The sequence below is a fragment of the Penicillium angulare genome (assembly GCF_028827245.1).
Source record: "Penicillium angulare strain IBT 27051 chromosome Unknown utg000007l_segment0_segment0, whole genome shotgun sequence".
In the NCBI taxonomy this organism is placed as follows: Eukaryota; Fungi; Ascomycota; class Eurotiomycetes; order Eurotiales; family Aspergillaceae; genus Penicillium; species Penicillium angulare.
The window spans coordinates 929,087-950,882 of NW_026623166.1; the positions used below are offsets into that span (position 1 = coordinate 929,087).

General features: G+C 46.3%; 5 protein-coding genes across 5 annotated transcripts; 4 read left to right on the forward strand and 1 right to left on the reverse strand.

The window, feature by feature from the left end:
• Nucleotides 1-309: 309 nt before the first annotated feature.
• Nucleotides 310-1,356, reverse strand: N7478_009615 (putative histone acetyltransferase (MysT1); the record flags this gene model as incomplete). Its single annotated transcript, XM_056925829.1, has 1 exon — nt 310-1,356. The coding sequence occupies one exon, from the start codon at nt 1,354-1,356 to the stop codon at nt 310-312; it is 1,047 nt and encodes a 348-aa protein (XP_056775199.1).
• Nucleotides 1,357-1,956: 600 nt separating this feature from the next.
• Nucleotides 1,957-4,815, forward strand: N7478_009616 (RNA recognition motif domain-containing protein; the record flags this gene model as incomplete). The annotated part of the gene is made up of 2 exons (XM_056925830.1): nt 1,957-2,133; nt 2,203-4,815. 2 exons carry the CDS (start codon nt 1,957-1,959, stop codon nt 4,813-4,815), a joined length of 2,790 nt encoding a protein of 929 aa, XP_056775200.1.
• A 649-nt stretch (nt 4,816-5,464) lies between these two features.
• Nucleotides 5,465-7,366, forward strand: N7478_009617 (asparagine--tRNA ligase SLM5; the record flags this gene model as incomplete). Its single annotated transcript, XM_056925831.1, has 4 exons — nt 5,465-5,629; nt 5,697-5,869; nt 5,943-6,063; nt 6,131-7,366. 4 exons carry the CDS (start codon nt 5,465-5,467, stop codon nt 7,364-7,366), a joined length of 1,695 nt encoding a protein of 564 aa, XP_056775201.1.
• Nucleotides 7,367-18,180: 10,814 nt separating this feature from the next.
• N7478_009618 (camp independent regulatory protein) lies at nt 18,181-19,581 on the forward strand (the record flags this gene model as incomplete). The annotated part of the gene is made up of 1 exon (XM_056925832.1): nt 18,181-19,581. The coding sequence occupies one exon, from the start codon at nt 18,181-18,183 to the stop codon at nt 19,579-19,581; it is 1,401 nt and encodes a 466-aa protein (XP_056775202.1).
• Nucleotides 19,582-21,286: 1,705 nt separating this feature from the next.
• On the forward strand, nt 21,287-21,595 carry N7478_009619 (uncharacterized protein; the record flags this gene model as incomplete). Its single annotated transcript, XM_056925833.1, has 1 exon — nt 21,287-21,595. One exon carries the CDS (start codon nt 21,287-21,289, stop codon nt 21,593-21,595), a length of 309 nt encoding a protein of 102 aa, XP_056775203.1.
• Between the last annotated feature and the right edge of the window lie 201 nt (nt 21,596-21,796).

The following is a 21,796-nucleotide window of genomic DNA, read 5'->3' on the forward strand; positions in this document are numbered from 1 at the left end:
ACAATTCAATCAGAGCTAGGAGACTTTTTGATGGACTGGAAATCGTCTCCGATCACAACGAACAGACTTTATGACTCTGCTGTTTCTGCCACGTTGGCCTAGACTTGACCATTGCTCGGTCAATAGAGGCTCTAAACTGAATGACACGTAGAGACGGAATCATTATAAGAGCACTGGAGTTCACTTTGCATAAGGCTCCATACAATTATCAATAGGCTTTTAAGTATCATGTCGTAGTCAATCTAATTATCATCATCATACATCAACAATATCGTACATACAGCAAGGACTTGAGTTTGGAAGACAATCCTAGTGCTCTTCTGAGCTGCTTGCTTCATCATCGGACACATTTCTAGAATGCCATAGCCCCATGAAACCTTCCTCCCGTACAGGGTCATCCAGAGAAAGATGGTGGGTTTTAGCCCATTCCCACACGTCTGATTTACGAATCATCATCTTTGGGCCTTGTTCAGCTTCGGTCTCTCCTATAAGCCGACTCATTGTACGTTTCTTCTCGGGCTGTGCGATCCCCATGCTCTGGATAGCAGTGATAACGTCTTCTGTCAACATTCCAGTGGCAAGACCGATTTCTTCAACTGTCATGGTTTCGCGCTGGTTTTTCTTGCGTTTCGATGGGGTGCTCGGCTTTGTGCGATTCTCCTCGGTAGTGTCATCCCCATGCTTGCCACGTAGCAGACACCTGGCGATCCTCTCAGCCCAGAATCGATTATAACTTTTCTGGCCCAGGTCACTCAAGGGTTTTTCGGGGCCACCGATATATCCACCGGGGGATTCCCAGCCACTCAATTTGTAGCTCACGCCCATTAAGAGTTTCCCGAGCTGTCTGTGTTGGTAAGGTGGGAAGACACAAATGCATGCCAGGTTATTTGCATCCCAGGAGAGCTTTTCTTTCGAGAAAAACCCGAGCACATGATAATTTTCCGGATTGGTGGGGTCAGTAAAGGTCAAAATGTAGTAAAGGAATGTTGCCACGTCAAAAAAGACAGTTTTGTGGTCAAGAAACAGCTTGGCAAATAATGACAAGTTCTGCCCAAATAGCTTGTGTTTCTCCCCATCAACCTCCCACACTGCGTATCCGCCGTCGTCGTACACCTTGGCACCGGGTGGTATTATGCGATTCTCGCAGGCCGAGGTATGTGTCGCAAAAGCCTCACTATCACAGGAATATCGAAAACACCAGCGGCAAACGTAGAGGCGGTCGGCGTCTTTGGCAACTAAGTCTTCCGGGTAGATCGATTGATACCACGGTTTGAACAGGAGGTCTCCTAACACGACATTCTTGAGGTTGCGATCACCCGGACTCTCTAGTCGGGCAGCAGATGTATCCGTCGCCATTTATCAGATCGTAGGTTTGTGGAGGGATGCGTTCACAGATTAGGTGTCACGCTATAATGTAGGGTAGGGTTCAAGTTTGTCGAGTGGACTGGCCATTGGCATCATCCAGCCAGAGTTGATTTTTCGTAGAGGTATAGCACAACTCGTACCGACATTGGAAATTGAGAGAGTGATGCCGTAGGGTTGGTAACCCTAGCTGTTTTCAATGCCAAAGGGATCAGATAGCCAACTGTTCGACTGTTGTTGTTAGCCCTGGAAGCAAACATGAAAAACGTTGCTGAGTCAGCGAAAACAGGTGATCTTGGAGCTTTTATCTTATCCGCTGTTGCCTGCTGATGTACAAGCCGATCAGGTCTTAGGAGATGTGAATCAACCGGAGTCTCATCCTTTATTCCCCTCTTTTGCCCCCCTTCTTATGTATCTTTGTCCGTGGTCATAGGCAGCAACTATCAAGTCCTTTATGATAACTGTTGTGACCCAGTTCTAGTTCTGTGGATTTTCCACTCTTTCACAAATACCACCTCTTACTGTACCTTCCCGCATTGCTTCCCCACTCAGTCTGGTGAACCAAATCTTGGGGGCGTTCCCATCTATTTAACAATGTTGAACCCCTTTAAGATCAAGGAGTTGCATGGTCCCTCATCCTCAGGTGAAGAAGGCTCTTCTAGCTCTCATGGAATAGTCCAGATATCATCCTCTGAGTATGATAGCCTTGCCTCAAGTCATCCTCGGGCGAGGCTAACCTACACGGATGACGACGATGGCGATCAGATTACGGTATGCCCCACAACGATGCATCAAAGTTGGCCCAAGAGTATGCATTAACTTTTGTTTTGTTTTTTGCAGGTTGGGTCTTCACTTGAGCTTTCCCAGCGTCTAGATGAGCCCCTCGGCATTCAGCCCAGACTCGATGCCATCCAGCTATCTGAGGATGACCGAGCGCCGATGCACATTTTTGATATCCGGCGATCAAACTCGGTAACTGAATTATGGAAACGATTCGAGAATAATTCGTCTACGAGCTCACAGCTCCCTGATACCCAGAAAAATGCCTCGGTGGCTGCTGAGCCTACCGCCAATACATCTGATCGCGAGGGTCACTCAGCTGAGACCAGCGCAACTGCTGCTCCTGGCGACATAGCTCAACCTCCTCTACTGGCGGCTTTCGAGGCTGAGTTGGCGAATATACTTGACTCTTCTGATGAACCTGCTGAGAGAGCTCCACAGCCTGAGCCATCTCCAGCTGCTGAGTCTTCAAGAAATGCGGATTCGCGAGAATTCTCTGTCGAGAATCTCGCATGGGATGTTATTCAGAATCTGCTCAATGGAGCTAAGCTGGTCAAGTCTGAGCTGCGTGCAAAATTACCAGAGCTGCAACGCCAAGTTCGCGATGCTCAAAGACAGCTGCCCGCAAACATGGGAAATACACTTCAAACCATGCTTGTCCATCTTGAAGCTCAATTGAGGACCGCTTTCAACAATCTGCCTGAGAACGGAAGGCAATGGGCCGATAATTCAAGGCACTGGGCAGAAGAAGCCTTCCATGCAGGAAGGCCTGTTGCTGAAAATGCTGCCGAAAGTCTTCGAATGGTGGCAACCGAAGTCAATGGAATGGGCCGGTCCTTTCTTACTGCCTTTGAACAGGAACTGGCCCGAGCCACTTCCTCACAGCAACCGAACATGGCCCCGGGGACTCATAATCCTCCTCCTACCACTTTTTCGTTTCCGATAAGCAGTGCAGCTGTTTCAGCACTCAACACCCAGAACGCTGAACCACGAACTATGGCATCGGCGTCAGGCTTGCAAAATAATCTCGGAACGGGTTACGCACAATCTCCACACGGATATTATGGGGATATTAGCCATTTGGGTCCAAATTTCCCGGTGGAGCCGTGGGGTTCGTCCCAAACCTGGGCTCATCCTGCTCCTTCCGAATCATTGCATAACGGGTTCCTAAACAGGAGTTCATCTAATCCTGCAGGAGACATTGATCATAAGGACGCTGGCTTGGGGAAACAAGCAGCGGTGCCGCCTCCTGCTCCCCCGCTTCCACCTGCTCCCCCACTGTCTTCTGCCCCTTGGTGGCCGGCTGTTCCCCAGTGCAGCGGCTATATTCCTTCTGCTGCATGGCCACAAAATTCGACTATGCCATTTGGTCAAACCACGTCCCAGGTCTCAAATAGTGATGCAAAGTTGTTTTCAGAGAAGCCGTCTTCGGATATTCGGGCCTCTTCAACCTATCAAGCAGAAGCCTCGCAGTCAGAAAGCCCTGGAAGGAAGACACTCTTTATTGGAAACATAGGGTTTAAAGTGACCGAACGAACAATTCAGGATGTTTTTGCCTCGAAGGGCTTCATTGTTGATGTTGATCTTCCAATGGATGTCGGTACAGGACAACATGCAGGCTTTGGCTATTTGCAATTTCCCTCGGTCTATCCGGCTATTGCTGCAATGGAGGCCTTACAGGGTACCCATATTGATGGACATGCGATCAACCTGGAGTACAGTGATGCTGCACCAATTGACTGTGTCGGTTCCCCGACAACGACTGATGATCCAAAAGTGTTTGGTAGTCCACCCACTGCACAAGACAAGGTCGAGACTAAGCTGAACCAGACGCCAGCCACTCCACTGAAACGTCGGAAATCAGTCACCTTCAAAGATGCACCTCCGACTGAAGACCTGCCTGTTACATACCAATCTTCAAATCCAAAACCTTCTTCCAGTGGCTCGGTGGATGAAGTTCGGTCACGTCCGTTAATTGATTTGACGATTGATGAGTCTACCACAAACTCAGGGCCTTCCTTCTCCTCTGTATCCAATGAGTTGTCCCAAGCCGAGCACGATGACCCATTTGACCCAGAAGTGCAACTGAGACGTTTCCCACCTGTCTCTCAGCTGGAGGCCCAGGTCTTGGCAAATCAACGTCAACATACATCTCCCTCGAACCCCCTTCAGAGGTCTCGCACTATCTCGTACACTAATGACCAAGATCATCAAAATGACGACGAGCGGCTTAATCTTCGTCGCGCAAGCACTACCCTGTTTGGTCACCCGAGAGCAAGACAATCATCCCGCTTCAGCTTCCAGGCTGAAGATTCACATTCTCCAGTACTCAATCGACGAGCCAGCGAGCGCCGACTTTCGCGAAGTGGCGCAGGCGGCGAGTCGGATACATGGGCACGACTTGACAAACGGACAAGGAAGCGATCCACGTCCAGACCATCGTCGCAACACAGTATTCCTGGCAGCTTCCCTGTCGAAGAGCCACCTAATTCCACGGCTTTTGATGCTGATGTCGAAAAATGTGTCTCTTCCCTCATTGACATGGGATACGGAACAGCCGAGGATGGTGGCCGATCCCGAATGGCAGTTTATGCTGCCGCATCCAATAACGACCTTATGGATGCAATTGAAATGATTGAAGAAGAACGGAAAGCCTATGAAAGGCATGATTAGGAACCTGGAATAATATGACATTTGACTCGGTCTGATTTATGGCGTTTGGTTGGATCTTTAGGCGTCGCTCTTTAGCCTTCTTTGCTATATTTCGTGAATCTTGGATATCTTAGGAATTGCAACACCCCTCCACTTTCAGCTATCTATGCCTCTATGCGTGGTCTATTCTAATGTTCTATTCTTATTCTATTCTAATTAGCTCTTCCCCGAATTCTTCAGATGTTATCTCTTCCAAGTCCCCCTCGAGGCTGTTAGGTATGTAATACTGAGACTTCCAAGGTTATGAATTATCCATATTGCCCAGTTGGGAAAACTTTTAATAAGTAGCTTGAATAAAATACATGGATTGACTCTCACTGGCACAGAATTCCAAGGTTTCTCGCGAACTTGAATGAGTTTATCCATACTACTAGTAGTATGAGGCGCGGCTTCTGAAGGCTTCAAGCTATCGTAGTATATATAGTATTCAAGTTATCCATGTGGAAACCTCACCTGGGCACCTGGGCAACTTGAACTTGAAGGTTACAGATAATGCTCACGGGGCGCGAAACTCTTGCCTTATGAATACTTTAAGGAATTCGGAAACCCCATGCGAAAACCAATATTTTACGTAGTTAATGTAACTCTTGTTCATGTTTACTGAGCTCAAATGAGGCCAACCACACTTGGTGTATTCCCCGGCGTCGGGGAACAACAGCCGATCGGACCGGCAGCTCCCCAGTTTTTCCAGTCCGCAACCTCCGACCACGATCCCACCGCGCATCACATCGCGACCCAATCCAGTCATGCAGATATGGCGGCGCGCCTTCTCCACGTCTGTCGCCAGGTTTCACAATAAAGCGACAGCCAATATTCGACCTGCAGTATTGCGATGCGCTCAGATTCTCCAATCCAGCAAGGCCGAGGGCCCCTGCCGACTTGAAGACCAGGAGGTCAAAGTGAATGGATTCATTCGATCTGTTCGCAAACAAAAGCACCGGGCTTTTGCTGAGATCTCAGACGGCTCTACAATTGAACCCTTACAGGCAATCTTGAACCCAGAGCAAGCGACTAGGTAAATTGCTTGTTTCGTCATCCCAAGCAGGGCCATATTCAGCCAGACCTAACCTACTTTCTTGTGCCTTTAGTTTGTCCACAGGAACTGCTGTCAGCGTGTCGGGAATATGGAAAGCTTGTCCGCCAGGGAAGAAGCAGTCTCATGAGCTTCAGATCACTGACGTGGCCGTGACAGGCGCGTCAGAACCGGAGGTATGCACATTTCGAAATCAACAACATAGCCAGTAACGGCCAACTAATTGTTTTACTCGGATCGCAGACATTCCCCATTCAAAAGAAATACCAAAGCGTCGATTTCTTGCGCCAAATTCCTCATCTTCGTATGCGTACCCCCCTTCAATCATTACTTGCGCGATTCCGATCCGAATGTCTATTCCAACTCGGCAATGTTTTCCACTCATATCCCCATGGCGGCTTTACACAAGTGCAACCACCGATAATTACATCTTCTGATTGCGAAGGAGCGGGCGAAACGTTCACATTGATGCCACGCGGTGCTACCGCCGACGACGCCGAGACCGAGCACTTCTTCCGCTCACCCAAATATCTCACAGTGTCATCACAATTGCACCTCGAGGCGTACGCAGCGGAGCTTGGAAATGTATGGACATTGACGCCTGTTTTCCGAGCGGAAAGGAGCGATACACCGCGTCATTTGAGCGAGTTTTATATGCTAGAGGCGGAGGCCAACTTCATGTCGGATTTAGATGCGCTCACCGATCAGGTGGAATATTTACTACGTGACTTGACACGGCGATTGTATGATACAGCTGCCGGGAAAGAAATACTTTCTATCAAGCGCACCGGCGAGCCTGGACAGGAGATCAATACAGAAGAGGCAGAGCAAAGCTTGCGGCAACGGTGGTCAGTCTTGATGGACGGTCCTAAATGGCACCGTGTTACATACACCAAAGCCATAGAAATGCTCCAGCGGGCAGTTTCTGAAGACGGGGCCTCATTTGAACATGCCCCTACCTGGGATGGTGGATTACAGCTTGAACATGAGAAGTACATCGTGGAAGTTCTCTTCCAAGGTACCCCGGTTTTTGTTACAGATTACCCCAAAACAATCAAGCCATTCTACATGGCTCCTTCACATATTTGTGAAGGCCAAGAGGAACAGAACAACACTACAGGGGAGACTGTTGCTTGCTTTGATCTCCTCTTCCCGGAGATCGCTGAGGTCGCTGGCGGCTCTTTGCGTGAGCACCGCTTACCGAACATCGTCGAGAACATGCGTCAGTACGGCCTGATCAAGTCTAGGGTATCTGATGACTCTGATACTTCTGTTCCAACAGAGGCATTATACCCTCACCTCTCTCCGACCGAGGATCTTGGTCATCTCCAATGGTATGCTGACCTTCGACGATGGGGTTCAGCACCACATGGAGGCTTTGGGCTTGGATTTGATAGATTCTTGGGCTACTTATCTGGCGTTTCTAGCGTTCGTGATACAGTGGCATTTCCACGATACTTTGGCCGTGCGGACTGCTAAAAGACGCACAAACGCGAATTGAACAGTGTATGATATCAAGAAAATGTACTATAGATGAGAGAAGCATGACACCATTTCACTTCTTCACCACTTCTCCACAACTCTAACAGCCACTCCCGCTGACAGCTGCCGAGAATCCTGCCAATACTACTTCAAATCAGGCCAGCCATGCGGTTCGCTGGCAGAACCCACCACGCCTTACCATACTTACAATCCTACATCTGATATCCACGTTACAGAACATATATCAACCCCAAATATATCAGCCCCACGAACATAGCCATGTCATCTCCTGCAGCCATCTGTAACCCCCCGTCCGCCATCCCAAACAACGGACCACGGAGTCCGGAGTATCTTTTTGAAATCTCACGCACTGGACGCCTCATGTCAGCCCCAGGCCATTCGGGCAAAAGAAAACAGGGAAGAAGCAATAAGCCATCTGCAAAGCAACACAATCTAGGTTTAACGCCTTCCCAACATCGCGCAAAGTACTTAAAACCAACGCTAAATAACGGGCCATCGCCCCGGGGGTATTACCCGGGGCTCAATGGGGCCAGTTAGGAAGCAAGTCGGCAATAGGCAAAATGAGGTAAACGGAGTTTAAAAACATATCGGCCCCCACGGCTAACTCCAGGGACGTCAGCACTTTGGGGCCAAAATCGGGAAGATCAGACGGGAACAGTGGGACCAGGACCGTGAGGGCGTTGTCCAGAGCGCAAGTATGTACAGTATGCAGGATGGACAAGAAACAGGGACGGTGGACATATGAAACGATGATCAATGAATCTTGTAGATCGAAGGAAGTGCCAATGAAAACTATATTATACGATTGAGCCAATGTGGGTCTTGGCTCGCTCTTCTTCCTTCTTTCAAAGGGGCCGAAGGAAGATGGATACCAAATATTCGCACCTTTAGCCTTGTAGCGGAATTGCTTACTTTTTTAACCTTCCCATTTGCGCGGTTAGTATTCAGTGCAGGAATAGCGCATGGCGAATAACCCCAACGTATAACTCCGGATTAAAATAGACTACTATGACATCGATTTCGTTGCATAGTTCGGTTATTTCTTAATCCTCTACTCTGTACTACATACAGTGTTTCGTACTTTGAATGTTTAACATTAAAAAAAAAAATTCCTTGTTTGAATACGAATTGCTTAGCTTACAACTGAAACACTACCTTGTTCATTCTTCGCACTTCCTTAGGCAAATACTTAGGTGCGAGGTTAGCGGCTAGTCGCGCAGTCCTTACCGCAGTAAGTTAATATGAAAAGAGGCGCATGAGTCAGTTGGTCAATCAGGCTCCATTACAGAAGACATAAGTACATACAGAGTAGGCCTGAGATGTCTACTAGTGTGCCCTTCAGTATACCGTTCCGGGTTAGACCAGGCTATTTAGACAGGGATTGATGCGTAGTGGCACTCGGACCGGTTCCAAGCAGAGCCAAGCACTCTAGCGTGGTTATAGCCCGCAGCCAAACATAAAAAAATGGGGCGGCAACCAGCAGGAAGAGCTGATAATCTGCTGCTAACCTAGTCTGTATAGAGTGTACGCAGTGCGATGCGAATGAGCAAATGAAGAGGCCGGGGTCCTCCGTCAGCAGAGAACAAAAACAAGATTTAAACATCAAGGTTGAAAAATAAATAAATTAGAATGTAATAAAACGTGGTCCGTGGGTCTTATTGATTTTACTTTTTTTTTTAAAAAAAAAAAAAATCTTTTTTACATTTTAATTATATTTTTTGAAATACTTTTGTCTTATAATCTATTCAGGCATGAGTATCGGTGATATGTGGAGCTCGCTTACGGATGCCGAGCACTCTCTTGGCTGGTCTCAGTGGTCTTGGGGGAACTTGACCTCTCAGAAGCCCAATGCTTGCGAGCTAGTGGATTCATCCGGTGGATTCATCCGGCTGCTGTCGGCAAGGTAATAAATAATCCTCAATCAATCTTCTCCATGTAAACGTGTATCGGAGGTTTTATCCATATTCTATTCATCAGCCTCGGCTGATCTAATCTTCATCTTCAGTTCCAATATTAGTGCCTAAGTTAAATAGTTAAATAGTTACCCGGTTGTAAGATACATCCGCCCTTTTACGGAGTATACATGTACACTTTACTATGTAAAAACCAGCCTCACAGGATCAAAATTGCCAGGAGGGGGAAAGTCACTCTCCCAATTAGGTTAAGAGGCTCCCGCACAGCCTTAAGAAATCAAAACTTGGAAGAAAACAGGGCACATCTTTGCCTTAATCTATTAAACTTTACCGAAATGTACATCAACCCCATGCCAATCAGGCGGCCAGGATCGGCGGGCCAAGGGGACCCAACCTTACCAACCTTACCGGGGTTAAGCATAAGCAAGAGAAAGATGTTCGGGCTTTGTCCGTCTGAACAAAACGAGTCATGCAGCCCTGGAGGCGCCGGGACTATCCCTGCCTGGCGTATCACATTGTCGCGCGATGACTAGCATGCGCTATTAATTTTAATTTTTTTTAAAAAAAAAAAGGAATTCTGCGAACACTTGAAAAGGAGTAAACTGAATAAAATCAAAATAACAAACATAAAATAAAATAAGTCACATGGATAATTCAGTACATAAGCGCCAGTTTCATGACTTCAGGGCTCTAATGTCTCCGATCAGCAACCAAAAATACACTAAAAAACTTAGTTATCATTATCGCCTCAAGTCAACAGCGAATCCTAATATGCGAAATAATGGTTACCATCCAGCCACTCCGTACTCCGTACTTCAAAATGGTTAGTTTTGCGATCCAAGTCCCGCACTTCATTCATCCCCAGCCCCGGTCGTAACCTAACCTTTCCACCCTTCGTATTCGGTTTAATAAACTCCCCGACACATAAAGTCAAAAAGGAACCGTGCGCCACATGGTTATGCTCACTCATGTAAGACACAGGTTTCTGGTCGGCTCATCACACCCTTTTCGGCTGTCTGAGTCAAATGATGAGAAACATAAAGTGTGAGACTAGAGGTAAAAGAGGATATGCTTCCTCCACTTTTCCCTTTATTCCCATGGTTCTCCTGGGTGAAACTGGCTTTTAGGCTTGCGGATGACAGTTGCCACTTCGCTACTTTGGTCTGGAAGGGTGACCCTTTTCCAGGCTTGGCAAGGGATGCACTATCAAGGATGAGTATATAGAAATTTCTTGGTATTATGATTATTTATTTATCATTTAGGGGAAAAGGGATCATTGGCAGGGGCCTGGTCATTTCTCGCTCTTTTTACCCAAGGAATATAAAAGAGATTCAATCTAATTACAGAGGGAGTATGGATGTGCTAATTAAGGCAACCGGATGCATGGTAACCAACAGGTTAGGCGACCAAGGAAATTACAGTATGCGTGGGAGATTACTTGGCTTGGAATCCTGGTCGAATTAGCGTATAGTAGCCAGGATTGTTTATATTCTTATTTCTCCTTTGCGATCTTCCCGCGGTCGCAGTATAAGCTCCGGCGAACAGAGCAGAGCACTTGCTTATGTCCACGAGTATCTGTTTGATGATCGGGTCAAAAAGAGGCAAGTCTACTCTAAAGATCATCATAATGAGACAAGACAAGACTGTTTTAAAATAAAAATAAAACCCGCAATGTAGGTTGCTTGGCCCAACACATTCCCCATTGATCCAAGACCCAAAATCGTGGACACCTTAATTATGTTAGTGGAGATAAGCTCGTGCGACGTTTCACGGAATCAAATCTTGGCAACCTTTAATTCCAGGGTTGCAATGATGCGTGACAATACAGAACGCGTCGCAACCATATCTAAAGTAAAGTAAAGGTAAAGTTGATCGTGGGTAATGCCACTTAGGGTGTGCCGGACCCATGCAAGGGCACGTCATCGCCCCAGGGGCCGGGGCCAATGTGGATTAAGAAGGGGAAGGGGAGGGATTCACAAGGCCCTAGTAAGATCATCGTACGTGTATCAATCGCTCTAGGCAATCGCATAGGCTCAGCTGCTTACCCACACGGCTGAGAGAGTAGGAATACAGTAAACATAGACATATGTATGGCAGATGGCAGATGCCCTTGTCGACTAGTAGGTCCAGTAAGTTAGCGAGGAAGGGAAGGTTCAGGTAAGCCACTCTGATGATCAACTCGCGAGTCGGAGATTAATACGGATACGGAGGATGCAGGGAATAGAAAGTAATGATCAATCACTTACACACATAACCAATCCTGAGATTACATGTTAATGAATCCCTCGCGAGTATCCTTGTCATAGAAAGAAAATCAAACAACGGAATTTATTTTAGATAATGCTATGACATCTCAAATTCTTGTGTAGCCTTGTATACTCCGTCCATGCATACATCGGCCGGGGATCCAGACTGTTTGCAGATATGCCCAAAAACCTGTGCATAAACAAGAAAAGCAGCATGAACAAAATAAGGCTCTTCGTACCCGTCATGTCTAGTGCATACTCTAGTTGTAACATATCCTGCCCCGCTCAAAGTTAATACAATTGGAACATTGAAGTATCGGCAGTCTCTCCGCGGTCTCCCAGCGGCCATCACGGAGTTAAGCTCGGCATCGGCATAATCGCGAGCATTCTCGAAAAGAACAAAAGCAAATAAAAGAGCCAAGCCGAAAGGAAAAATAAATTGAGTGGTCCATCCAAGTTAAAATCCCGGAGACCATGCCAATTGCATAATACGCTCACGAACCACGGTCGGCAAACCTTGTGTCGGGCTAACCCGCTAGGGCCTACGGAGACGGAGTGTAGTTTAGTGGTTACTCCGTTCAGTAGACAGTCCACGATATGCTTAGCGAGTAGTGGAGCCGGATATTTTATCATGACCCACTCCAGGATGAAAAGGTGTCTTTCTCGGATGGTCGGATATGACTAGCGGCAGTCCCGGAATATCCCAATCTACATTTTACACTGTACAGTAATCAGTAATCAGCGATCCAGTAATAAGCGACGAAACGACTGCTGTATCTGGAATTCACTGGCAGTTCAGGATGAATGAAAACGGGCGCTATTCAGATACAATCCTCATGCTGATACTAGCCAGCCTTGTTCAAGTTGTGACAGGCCCCCATCACCCCCTTGTCGAACCAGATACCCTTTTTAGAGCCGCCCCTCTATTTCTGTACATGATTTACACCAACTACCCTGTTATAGTAAATAGCGCGGTGGACTGACGAGGAATAAGCTGCGAGCTTTTGACGATCATCACATCACTAAATTACATTTCGGGTTTTTGAGAGCTGAAACCGACGCACAGAGCACTTGACAGATCTCGCACATGGTACGGAGCGTACGTACGTACAATAAGCCCCCAATTAGATCAGATCAAGTAAGGGTGCAGCATGTGGAATGATCAAGTTCTTGATGCTTATATTGCATTCGGGCCTAGGTGTGATTGCAGGAGTCCGTGTATTATAATGGTTATTACTCCGTATTTTTAGACGAGAGAAAGGAAATTTCATTTGATATAATTATTCAAGGCATGAATTTGTCATGCTTAGTTTTAATATTATCACTGTTATCCAAATAATTTAATATAACGACAGCGATTAAAGAATTATCTTATTATATTTCCGTTGTTAGTTGCGCGCCTCGTTCCGCTGACTCGATCTCGCTGCGCAGTTCGATCGGCCCTGGACCCTGACCAGCCCTGTCCGGGCCCATTAAAAGGTTAATATTTTTGGTTAACGGTTAGCCGTGGCGACACTAACTAATTACAAGTACATATAGTTATACCTTCTCCATGCAGCATGCAAACACATTATCCCATAACTACTATGAAGATCGATTAATTTTATCCTAATTATAAACATTCGCATCTTATGCCTCGAATTCTTAGGACAGAAAACCCTCCTATCGTCTACGGAATACACCGCGCGATCATAGTAATACCGGCCGCATATGCTGAGTTCTCCTTTACATCATCCCATGCCGACTACATCGTCATATCTTGTCGATGATGGTCTTCTTTAGACATACACAGAAGTAGTGCGACCTCACCCACGCCGCCCACCAGGTCAATGGAAGTTCAAGCTCAGGTCACCACAGTGATGTCAAGTGACACTAGTCGGCGCCATGTGAGACATCTAATGCAGGCCGTGGTCGAACGCCTTGTTTGACAGAGACGCGCTAAGACGATCACGGCCGCCTGTTGGACGAGTTTGAGCATGTACATCAGGTACGTACATGAAAGTAGATTCCCAAATAGAATATTTATGATAACTAGGTATAAATGGCCGACATGCTAATCTATTAGACATAATCTAGCATGCCAAGCTAATACGATAAACTAACCCGCGATTTCTCGGAATGTTCAGCCTCCGAAGCCTAATGGATTAAAGAGGTTCAGTCGTGCGACCGGTCCATATTGGCGATTCGCTTTAGCTGGATATTTAGGACCGGCCCGTGCGCAAGCTCAAATCACAGCGCAAGTTGAACCCCCGTAAAGCCAGCGAATCAGCATCTTTAACCTTGTCCCCGATAGCCTAGCGCTGTCTCATAAAAGTATTTCTGGGCGCTTCGGCTATACGGCCGTATCATTGGCGGCCTGGTAACAATTAAAGGTTAAAAAAATATTATTCTGGAAGTAAATACTGTATGTAAGCAGAATAAGAATAAAAATAAATCAAAACCTTGGAAGGGAATCCGAAAACGAAAGGGAGAATTGGAAAAAAGAAAGTTGTTCACGACGCATAATATGTATGGAGATTAGCCACATGTAAGGTGGTCGATAAGGCTCGGTAGATTCCATGGCAGCGGAAGCCTAGACCGGATAAGTTTAATTCAGACAGAATACTAATTAGTGCGAGCATAATTGAGCTAGCCTTATTTACGAGTCGAAGATGCAATGACTAGAAATTCGAATTAAATGCCTAGGCGGGACAGATTGTGCGAGTGATTGCGTGCGAAGCACCTCACTACGGAGTGCGAGTCCAGTCGTCCGTACTTCCTAAGCACGTTAGCCTAGGGCCTATTCTGGCGAGCCGACCATAATTGTACATTATCATTGGGTTCGTCTGTGCAAAAGGAGCTAGGAACTACGGAGCACGGAGCGGTTAGCATACTACAGTCTACCGCGGAGTTCCGTAGATTAATTCATAGGCACCCCGGCCTGCGGCTAGGAGGAAGATCCTGGATAAGTTACGTGGCCTCTTTAGTTTCAGCTGTGCACATCGCAAGTAATGAAATTGAAGATCAAAACCTTCTCAAAGGAGCAAAAAAGGGGGCAGGTAACTACGTACGTACTGTAGGCACCCAGGAGGCTCGGGTTCGGAAAAAATAGATGCATATTTCCTTATGAACATAGCGTCCACTTTGTTCAGTTCTTCGCTTTTTGTTTTTATTTTATTTTATGTTTTTTAATTCAAGTTTGAAAATGTTAATCGGGAACTAGAATTCCATCAAGCTTTTTACCGTCAGCATAGTTAAAATCGAAACCATGGCCGCGTCAGTGATATACGAGTACGAGTCACGAGGGTTCTACTAAAGCGAAGAGAAAAGAACACTGTGGCTTTTTGCAACCGAATTTTGTGTATCCCCGATCCGATATATCCATGTCAAGAATATACTTCCGAGTGGCTTTCTGCCTAGAAGAGGCTGATTGTTGGTGCCGACACAGCCGTGGAAGTCACTTAGGTACTCAAAAACAATCATGTGGGGGGCAAAGGGGGTGGTTATTTCCTTGGTCGCGTTGGTGCTAAATACCAATAGTTTGTCTAATCTTAAGTCCTTGTTTTACCTTTTACCTTTTACCTTTATCCATTTTCCTAATTTATGCAATCTTCTAAATAAATTCCTTTTTTTCTCCCCGAATCTGATTACTTGTCGCTCTTCTCCGAACAAAGAACCATGGTCAACGGTGTCGGGGGTGGAAATCCCGAGGTCCGTGTAAGTAATAAAACACAAGCGTGGAATACCCGGAAATAAATTAGAAATAAATTAGAAATCAAAATAAGAAAAATAAGAAAAATAAGAAAAATCAAAATCAAGTGGGGCGATACCCTTGTACTTTATTTTGATTCTTTTTTCAACGCGGAAATAAAAAAGCAATAAATTGCAGCAATATAAAACGCAATCAAGTTATTGCCTATCCAGGGCTAGTACCATTTGCAAATGCCAAGCATTAAGGAAGGAAGCAGCCAGCAGCTGGTCTGATGGGCTAGAATGGAAAAACCATGGATGCGGCCTCTCTAAGCGAGCATAAAGTTCAGCGTCTCCTCGTGTTGGATTAAGCTTAAGCTTCAGTGAGCGCGCACTAACCACCTTTTTGCTGCGATCAGAGCGCCACCCTTCAGAATGCGTCTGACACAGATCATTTACGTTGTACACGTACATCAGTCCACAGATACATAGTCACCTTGATTTTTATTCTTGCTTATTCTGATTTCTGATTCTGAGTTTGATCAGAAATTTTTTTTTTTTATGTAATTGCTAATACATATGTTAGGTATATTATATTATATTATTTTCAGTCGGTTTGTCAATCTGTACTTGGCTTTCTCCATCCTGGAATGGAGATGCCTTGCGAAGGGGTTAAAAGCCAAGACTCACCAAATTAACCTTACTGGGCCTTTCGCCCCCCACCCCCCACTCCACCATCCTTGTCAAGCCACCGTAAGCTTAGCCAAGGCCCTTCTTAAGAGCTTCCAAGCATCCAAGCAGGTCTGGAATGATCAAGTTGGTAATCTTGTTCTTTGAATCTTTGCCTCCTTCATTAGTACTTCCTTTCTCCTTTTGACAAGGGGATAAGATAGAAGTTAAAGACTAGTCTCGATCTCCCCTATATTGTAAGAGGGGGCGACCGGGACTAATTCACGCCAGCGCTAGGCCAAACCAATTTGATACACGGCACAGGATACATAATAAGGCGTGCATATACATGTCCAGGTATAGGAATATCAATGTATATCTATAATCTTGGAACAGAGAAACTAAACCTAGTTACTAGTAGCATAAAAAGAGTACTTTTAACTATGGATAGTATGTATGTACACTGTACATTGATGTACAGCGAGTGGAGCACTAAGTTGCAGGAATAATGGTCATCATTTTAATTTGCACAATCAAGACGATCAGTTCGATTTCTTTTTATTCATTTTCATTTATCTTTCTCACCTTCTTTGAGTCTAAGATTAAAATACGAAAGTCAACCAGACCTGGCCATACCAGGTGGTCAGGATAGCCGCCCAACCATGTGCCACATTTTGCCTTCGCCACATCTCAAGCCCCCTGGGCTCCACTGATCGTAATTCTATCTGGCCTTGTCCCAGGGTTCTGATGCATAACAGCTGGAGAGTCAGGCGAGATCATTCTATGGATTTCAAATCAATCATAATCAAAGGTGCCAGAACCTGCATTGTTCATAAATTAATTTCCGCCAATTTTTTCCTTTTTTTATTCCCCTTTCTCCCGTTTTGCCTATCGCACTGTGCATCTGGATCGTCATTTGCTCCATCTTTCAACCTTAGTTGCGCGTCTCCACCTAACTCTGTTTCTTAGGAGGCTATTGTATTACGGGGAGGAAATCTTTCAATTTTTAATAAATTTTTTTTTTTTTTTACATTTCTCACAATTCATTCTTTAATCTTTTTTGTTCTGTTTCATTGTTAAAGAATTAAAATTTTGGGGCCTTTAGTAATGTGTTTGATATCTGTTTTAATCGTGTAATTTTGCATTTGACTTTCCGTTTCGTTCGCCCCTGTAACCTGTGATGTTCCCACTCTGGGCATCGTTATCGTGTATTGTATGTGTATTTGTAGCTCATTCTTGGGACTTCTCGGCGTTTACATCTGTAGGAACCTCCGAAATCTGGGTCTTGGACCTGTCTGGTTCCTTTATTTAACCTTCTTTTGATGATAGCTCATTGTTCTCCCCTTCTGGGGATCCTCTTCCTTTGGCTTTAATAAATGATATCACCTTGCTTCAGGCATCCCTTTCTGTCTGGGGGCCTTTGTGATTTTGATGTATAGAATATTGGATCATCTAGCTCATCCTTATAACCTCTTCTACTCTGAGACAGTCATAGAGGGCCTAAGCTCACTCCTTCCGAGCCCGAACCTTGTGGGGTCCAAGAAACAAGAGAAGAGGCCCCGTTTTCTTTGAGCCTTTTTTTACTCTCGCTCTTTTCTTACCCTTATGCTCCTGTCGGCATTCTTTACGTCCGCTTTAACTCCACTGCCCCACATCCAATCTCTGCAGGCTGGCGTGCAGCCTGTTTTGCCCTTTCGGTTCAAAATTCAAAATTCAAAATTAATAATAATTAAATATTTTAGAAAAATAAAAAAATAAAAATTACAATAAAATCCAAACCCAAAAAATTAAAATAAAACTACGCCAAACCCTACTAACCCTGTTAGGTGACGTAAAAAAAAGCTCGGCCTGTACCCACCTAGCACACTTTCAATCCACTACTCAGCCTACCCCATACCCGATCATCAATGACTCGGATCCCGGTTCCTCTTATATGGGTTGGACCGCACCTCTCTACGCAAACTTTGTGACTTCTTTCTGTTTTCCCTTTCCCTCTTTCACCACCTCCCACCATCCCATCATCATATTGCTTCAACCGGGATCAATATCAGAAGGGACCAGAATCAACATTTACACAGCCTTACTAGATCCCGCATCTATTTACAACCACGTCGGCGATTCTCCGAACAACAAGAAAAGAGAGAACACTCAAATCAATCAGTATCAACTTAACTCACTGATAGATAGACATCACTAGTTGGGGTCGCATATCAGATATCTTATCAATCATAACGTCAACCTGGCCGTTAAACCTACCATCCCGTCTGGGTCGTCATTTCACTCAAGAGACTGGATGGAGACTTACTACGGACACGTCCGCACCCCGGCGGACGCAATAATCTTATTTGAGGCCTGTCGCATGGGCTTATTACCCCGGGTACAACGACGACTTTCAGAAAAGGAACGTCAATCAATTCGATCAGGCTCAGTATTCGTCTGGGATGAGCGGGAAGCAGGCATGCGCCGATGGACAGACGGCAAATCATGGAGTGCGAGCCGCGTTTCAGGCAGCTTTCTAACATATCGGGAGATGGAAGGCAAACGTGGCGGTGGTAGCGTTTCACAGAATTCCGTACCAAGATCCGGCAAAACACCAGAGAGCAGAGGTAGCGATGACGACCGCGATGGAACTGATGAAGGTCCAGACGGTTACCGATATAAGCCCGATGGGTTGATGAAACAGTCTTTCAGTATCACAACATCAACCGGTCAACATCTTCATTTAATAAGCTACTACGCTCGCGCTCACTCGTCTGCCCTGGCTCTCCAACAACCTACCACCGACCCAGCACTACGTCACGTTCGTCCCCAAAAAGGCCTATACCCAGAGTCAACAGTCAACGATCAACAAAATCTCCCCGTTGTAACTCGAGGTCCCATGGCCGGTGCAGCTTACCCAATTACTCCCCATCCACCCATGGGCGCATACCCCCCTCGCGCCACCCATGCGCCATCATATGCACCTTCATATACATGGGGACCACCAACACCACTCCCAACACCCCCAAGCGTCTCAGTCCACTACGGTCCCGCATACATCCCAGCCGTCTCAGGACCAAATGGCGCGCCCCAATATGGTCAACCACCTCACCAACCACCTCACCAACCGCCTCCTCACCTCTCTCAACACCATGGACATGGATTACCACCACCACCACCTCCTCCCCACGGTATTCCCATGTATGAACGCCCACACCATGAATCCGCCCACCCCGCCGGTCCACCCCCAGCCGGCCCACCAGGCTATCCAGGCCGCTCACCACAGATGCGCGAACACATGGAGCGAGGAAGCCCCCGCGGCTACGGTCAACCGATGGGCGATCCCCGTCTTGCATCTCCGCGCGTCGTCTCAGCACCCGGCATCCCACAACCAAACGGCATCACAAAAAGTCCTCACATACTCAAACAGACTTCCCCATCGGTACATCAGCTCGTTCCCATCGGCACACCTCCAAAGCAAACAGAACAGGGCCCCGCCGGTGCTGTCCCTGGTATCGGCTCTCTAATGGCCTCCGCATCGCTTGCACCAATGACAGCAGCTGGTCATCCCGCTGGCTCAGGGAGCCCGGGAGCAGGTACTCCCCGCCCCGGTGTATCAGGCGAAGGACCACGAGACATTCCAAATGAAAAGATCGGCTTTGTAGGAGAAGATATGCGTGCACTGCGCCAGTTGGACAGAGTGTTCACAGCCTAAGCTGCCATGCACCCTGAGCTGAGCATCTTCAACCTCAACCTCAATCTTAAATTCATTTCATCTTTCTGAAACCCAAAAAAACTCTTAGAGTCAGATCGGATCTCTTCAGTTTCAACCAATTTGTCATTTATCGGAGCCAGGTGTTATTTTACATGATATCCATTATGTTTGTGCTTTACTGGTTTTAGCATTTTGCATGGGTCGGAGGCTATCTGCATTATTTATGTCTATGTCTATTTCTATTCTCCTTTCATGTATAGTCATGTTACGGGTGCCTTAGGCCTTTTCAATTGTTATCACATCATCATATCTTATTTATGCATTGGGATCGGTTTACACGGTGGGAATGGGGTCTGGTCTTGGTATTTGTTAGTCAAAGGATTTCGACTTTGCTTATTTCTTTGTCAACAATGGATACATTGGCTGCCAGAATAGATTGCCATCAATTGACGATTTTACCTCATCATTATTCATCCTGTAGATCGTAAATAACACAAGTAAGCTAAGCCATTGGATATCGCTAAGACAGGCCCAACCAAACTTAATCCAGACTAGAACTAACAGTCATATGGGCATCTCCTGGGCAGTCCACGTAGGACCTCTTCTATGCTGTTGGAGTCAATATGTCCCAAGGTTTCGTATAGACATACTCAATGGTAGCTAAATTCTAATGCCCTGCGGTCCCTTGCATCCCATACACAGTGTGAACAGTCATGCCCTTTTCCAACTCCCACCAGAAACTCTCGAGCGGGTCGCCTAAGAGCTGCGGCTTATCAACCAAATTGTAAGCAGTATCGTTGTTTCCAAGTTCACCGGTAGGACCCATACGACTTCAATAACCTCGCCTGAAGATCTCTACCGGCGAAGCTCTAGAATCTAGAGTCCAACGGAGTCATGCCCCGACTGTTCTCCCGATCGATCTCCTTGGAATTGTCTTGAATAACCTGCTCTAACAAGGACTGGTACTCACTCGCTCCACCGAGCGCTAAACATGCAAAGTGAAGGGACGTGTCGCCGTCATAGTCCCGCTGAGAATATTCAATCCTACCCGCATCTCAGCATCCAGCATACGTTCCCATATATCCGTCTTTAAGCGCAATGGACTTATCGATAGAAGATTGCGAAATGCGTGCTTTAATCCGAGTGAGCCCCAGTTCTTGAAGTGAATATTTCCCATATTGAGACACGGACAAAATCAGCCACTCGTGCATGCTGCCGTTTGACTCCCCATGCACTGAACTCTCCTCCCCGCGTGACAGATGGCATGATAGTACAGCGAGAGGAAGACTTCTGGGCAATCCCTTCGAGGATGGAGGCCATAGTATTCCAAGTCTGCGTACGAGATGTCACATTGCCCGTGGGCTAGCTAGCTCAAGCTGTGTACCAATTAGACTGCAGCCAATGGCTTCATCGTGCCCTAGGAAGCCACAACGTACTTTTTTTCTATGATGAAAATACCGCGAATTCGAGGCTCGATGCACCATTTATTACCGGTCCGCTGCATCCAAAACCGGACGACCAACATCTTGAAGGGGAAGGGGCACAGAACTCTCAATCCATATTTTAGTCAGAAGGCATCAAAGATCCAATCGGCGGCCCACTTGATATATATTTACATCCAGATTTTATGACCATAGCGAAAAGAAGACGCTATTGTCGCCTAGATGACTTTCATAGCCTTGGAGTCATACTATATGTGATCGCCATGTGGGAGCCGGCTAATGGGTATTACACCAAAGGCGCTGGCGCCAAAAAGGGAGCAAGTCAACTACTTGAAGGTGCTAGAGAAGATCTGGCAGCTGAGGTCGGCGAAATTTACCAGCAGGCTGTCATGGACTGTATTTGCGGATTACGACCAAAGTTGTCGTGTCACAAAAAACAGGGTGATAAAAAGCCGGGAGATTATGAAGGTATTCATAGAGAGGATCCCGAGCAAGGCATTGAAAGCGACTTTCTTTGGAGAGTTGTCAGACAGCTTGAGAATCTAGAAAGTTTGATGATGCTAGAACTTTAGGATTCCAACGGTGGCTTTGAGGAAGCTCAATACAGTAGCTTAATATCCCCCCGGGGGTGAACTTGTCGTTTATCAAGACTTGATATTGTGACAGGCCAGCTCAGCCTAGCCTGAGGGAATGCAATTTCATATTCTCTATCTAACTGGCATTCTAAGAAAGCAAACAGAGTGCAATTTGAGTACTGCACCCAAAATAAGTCA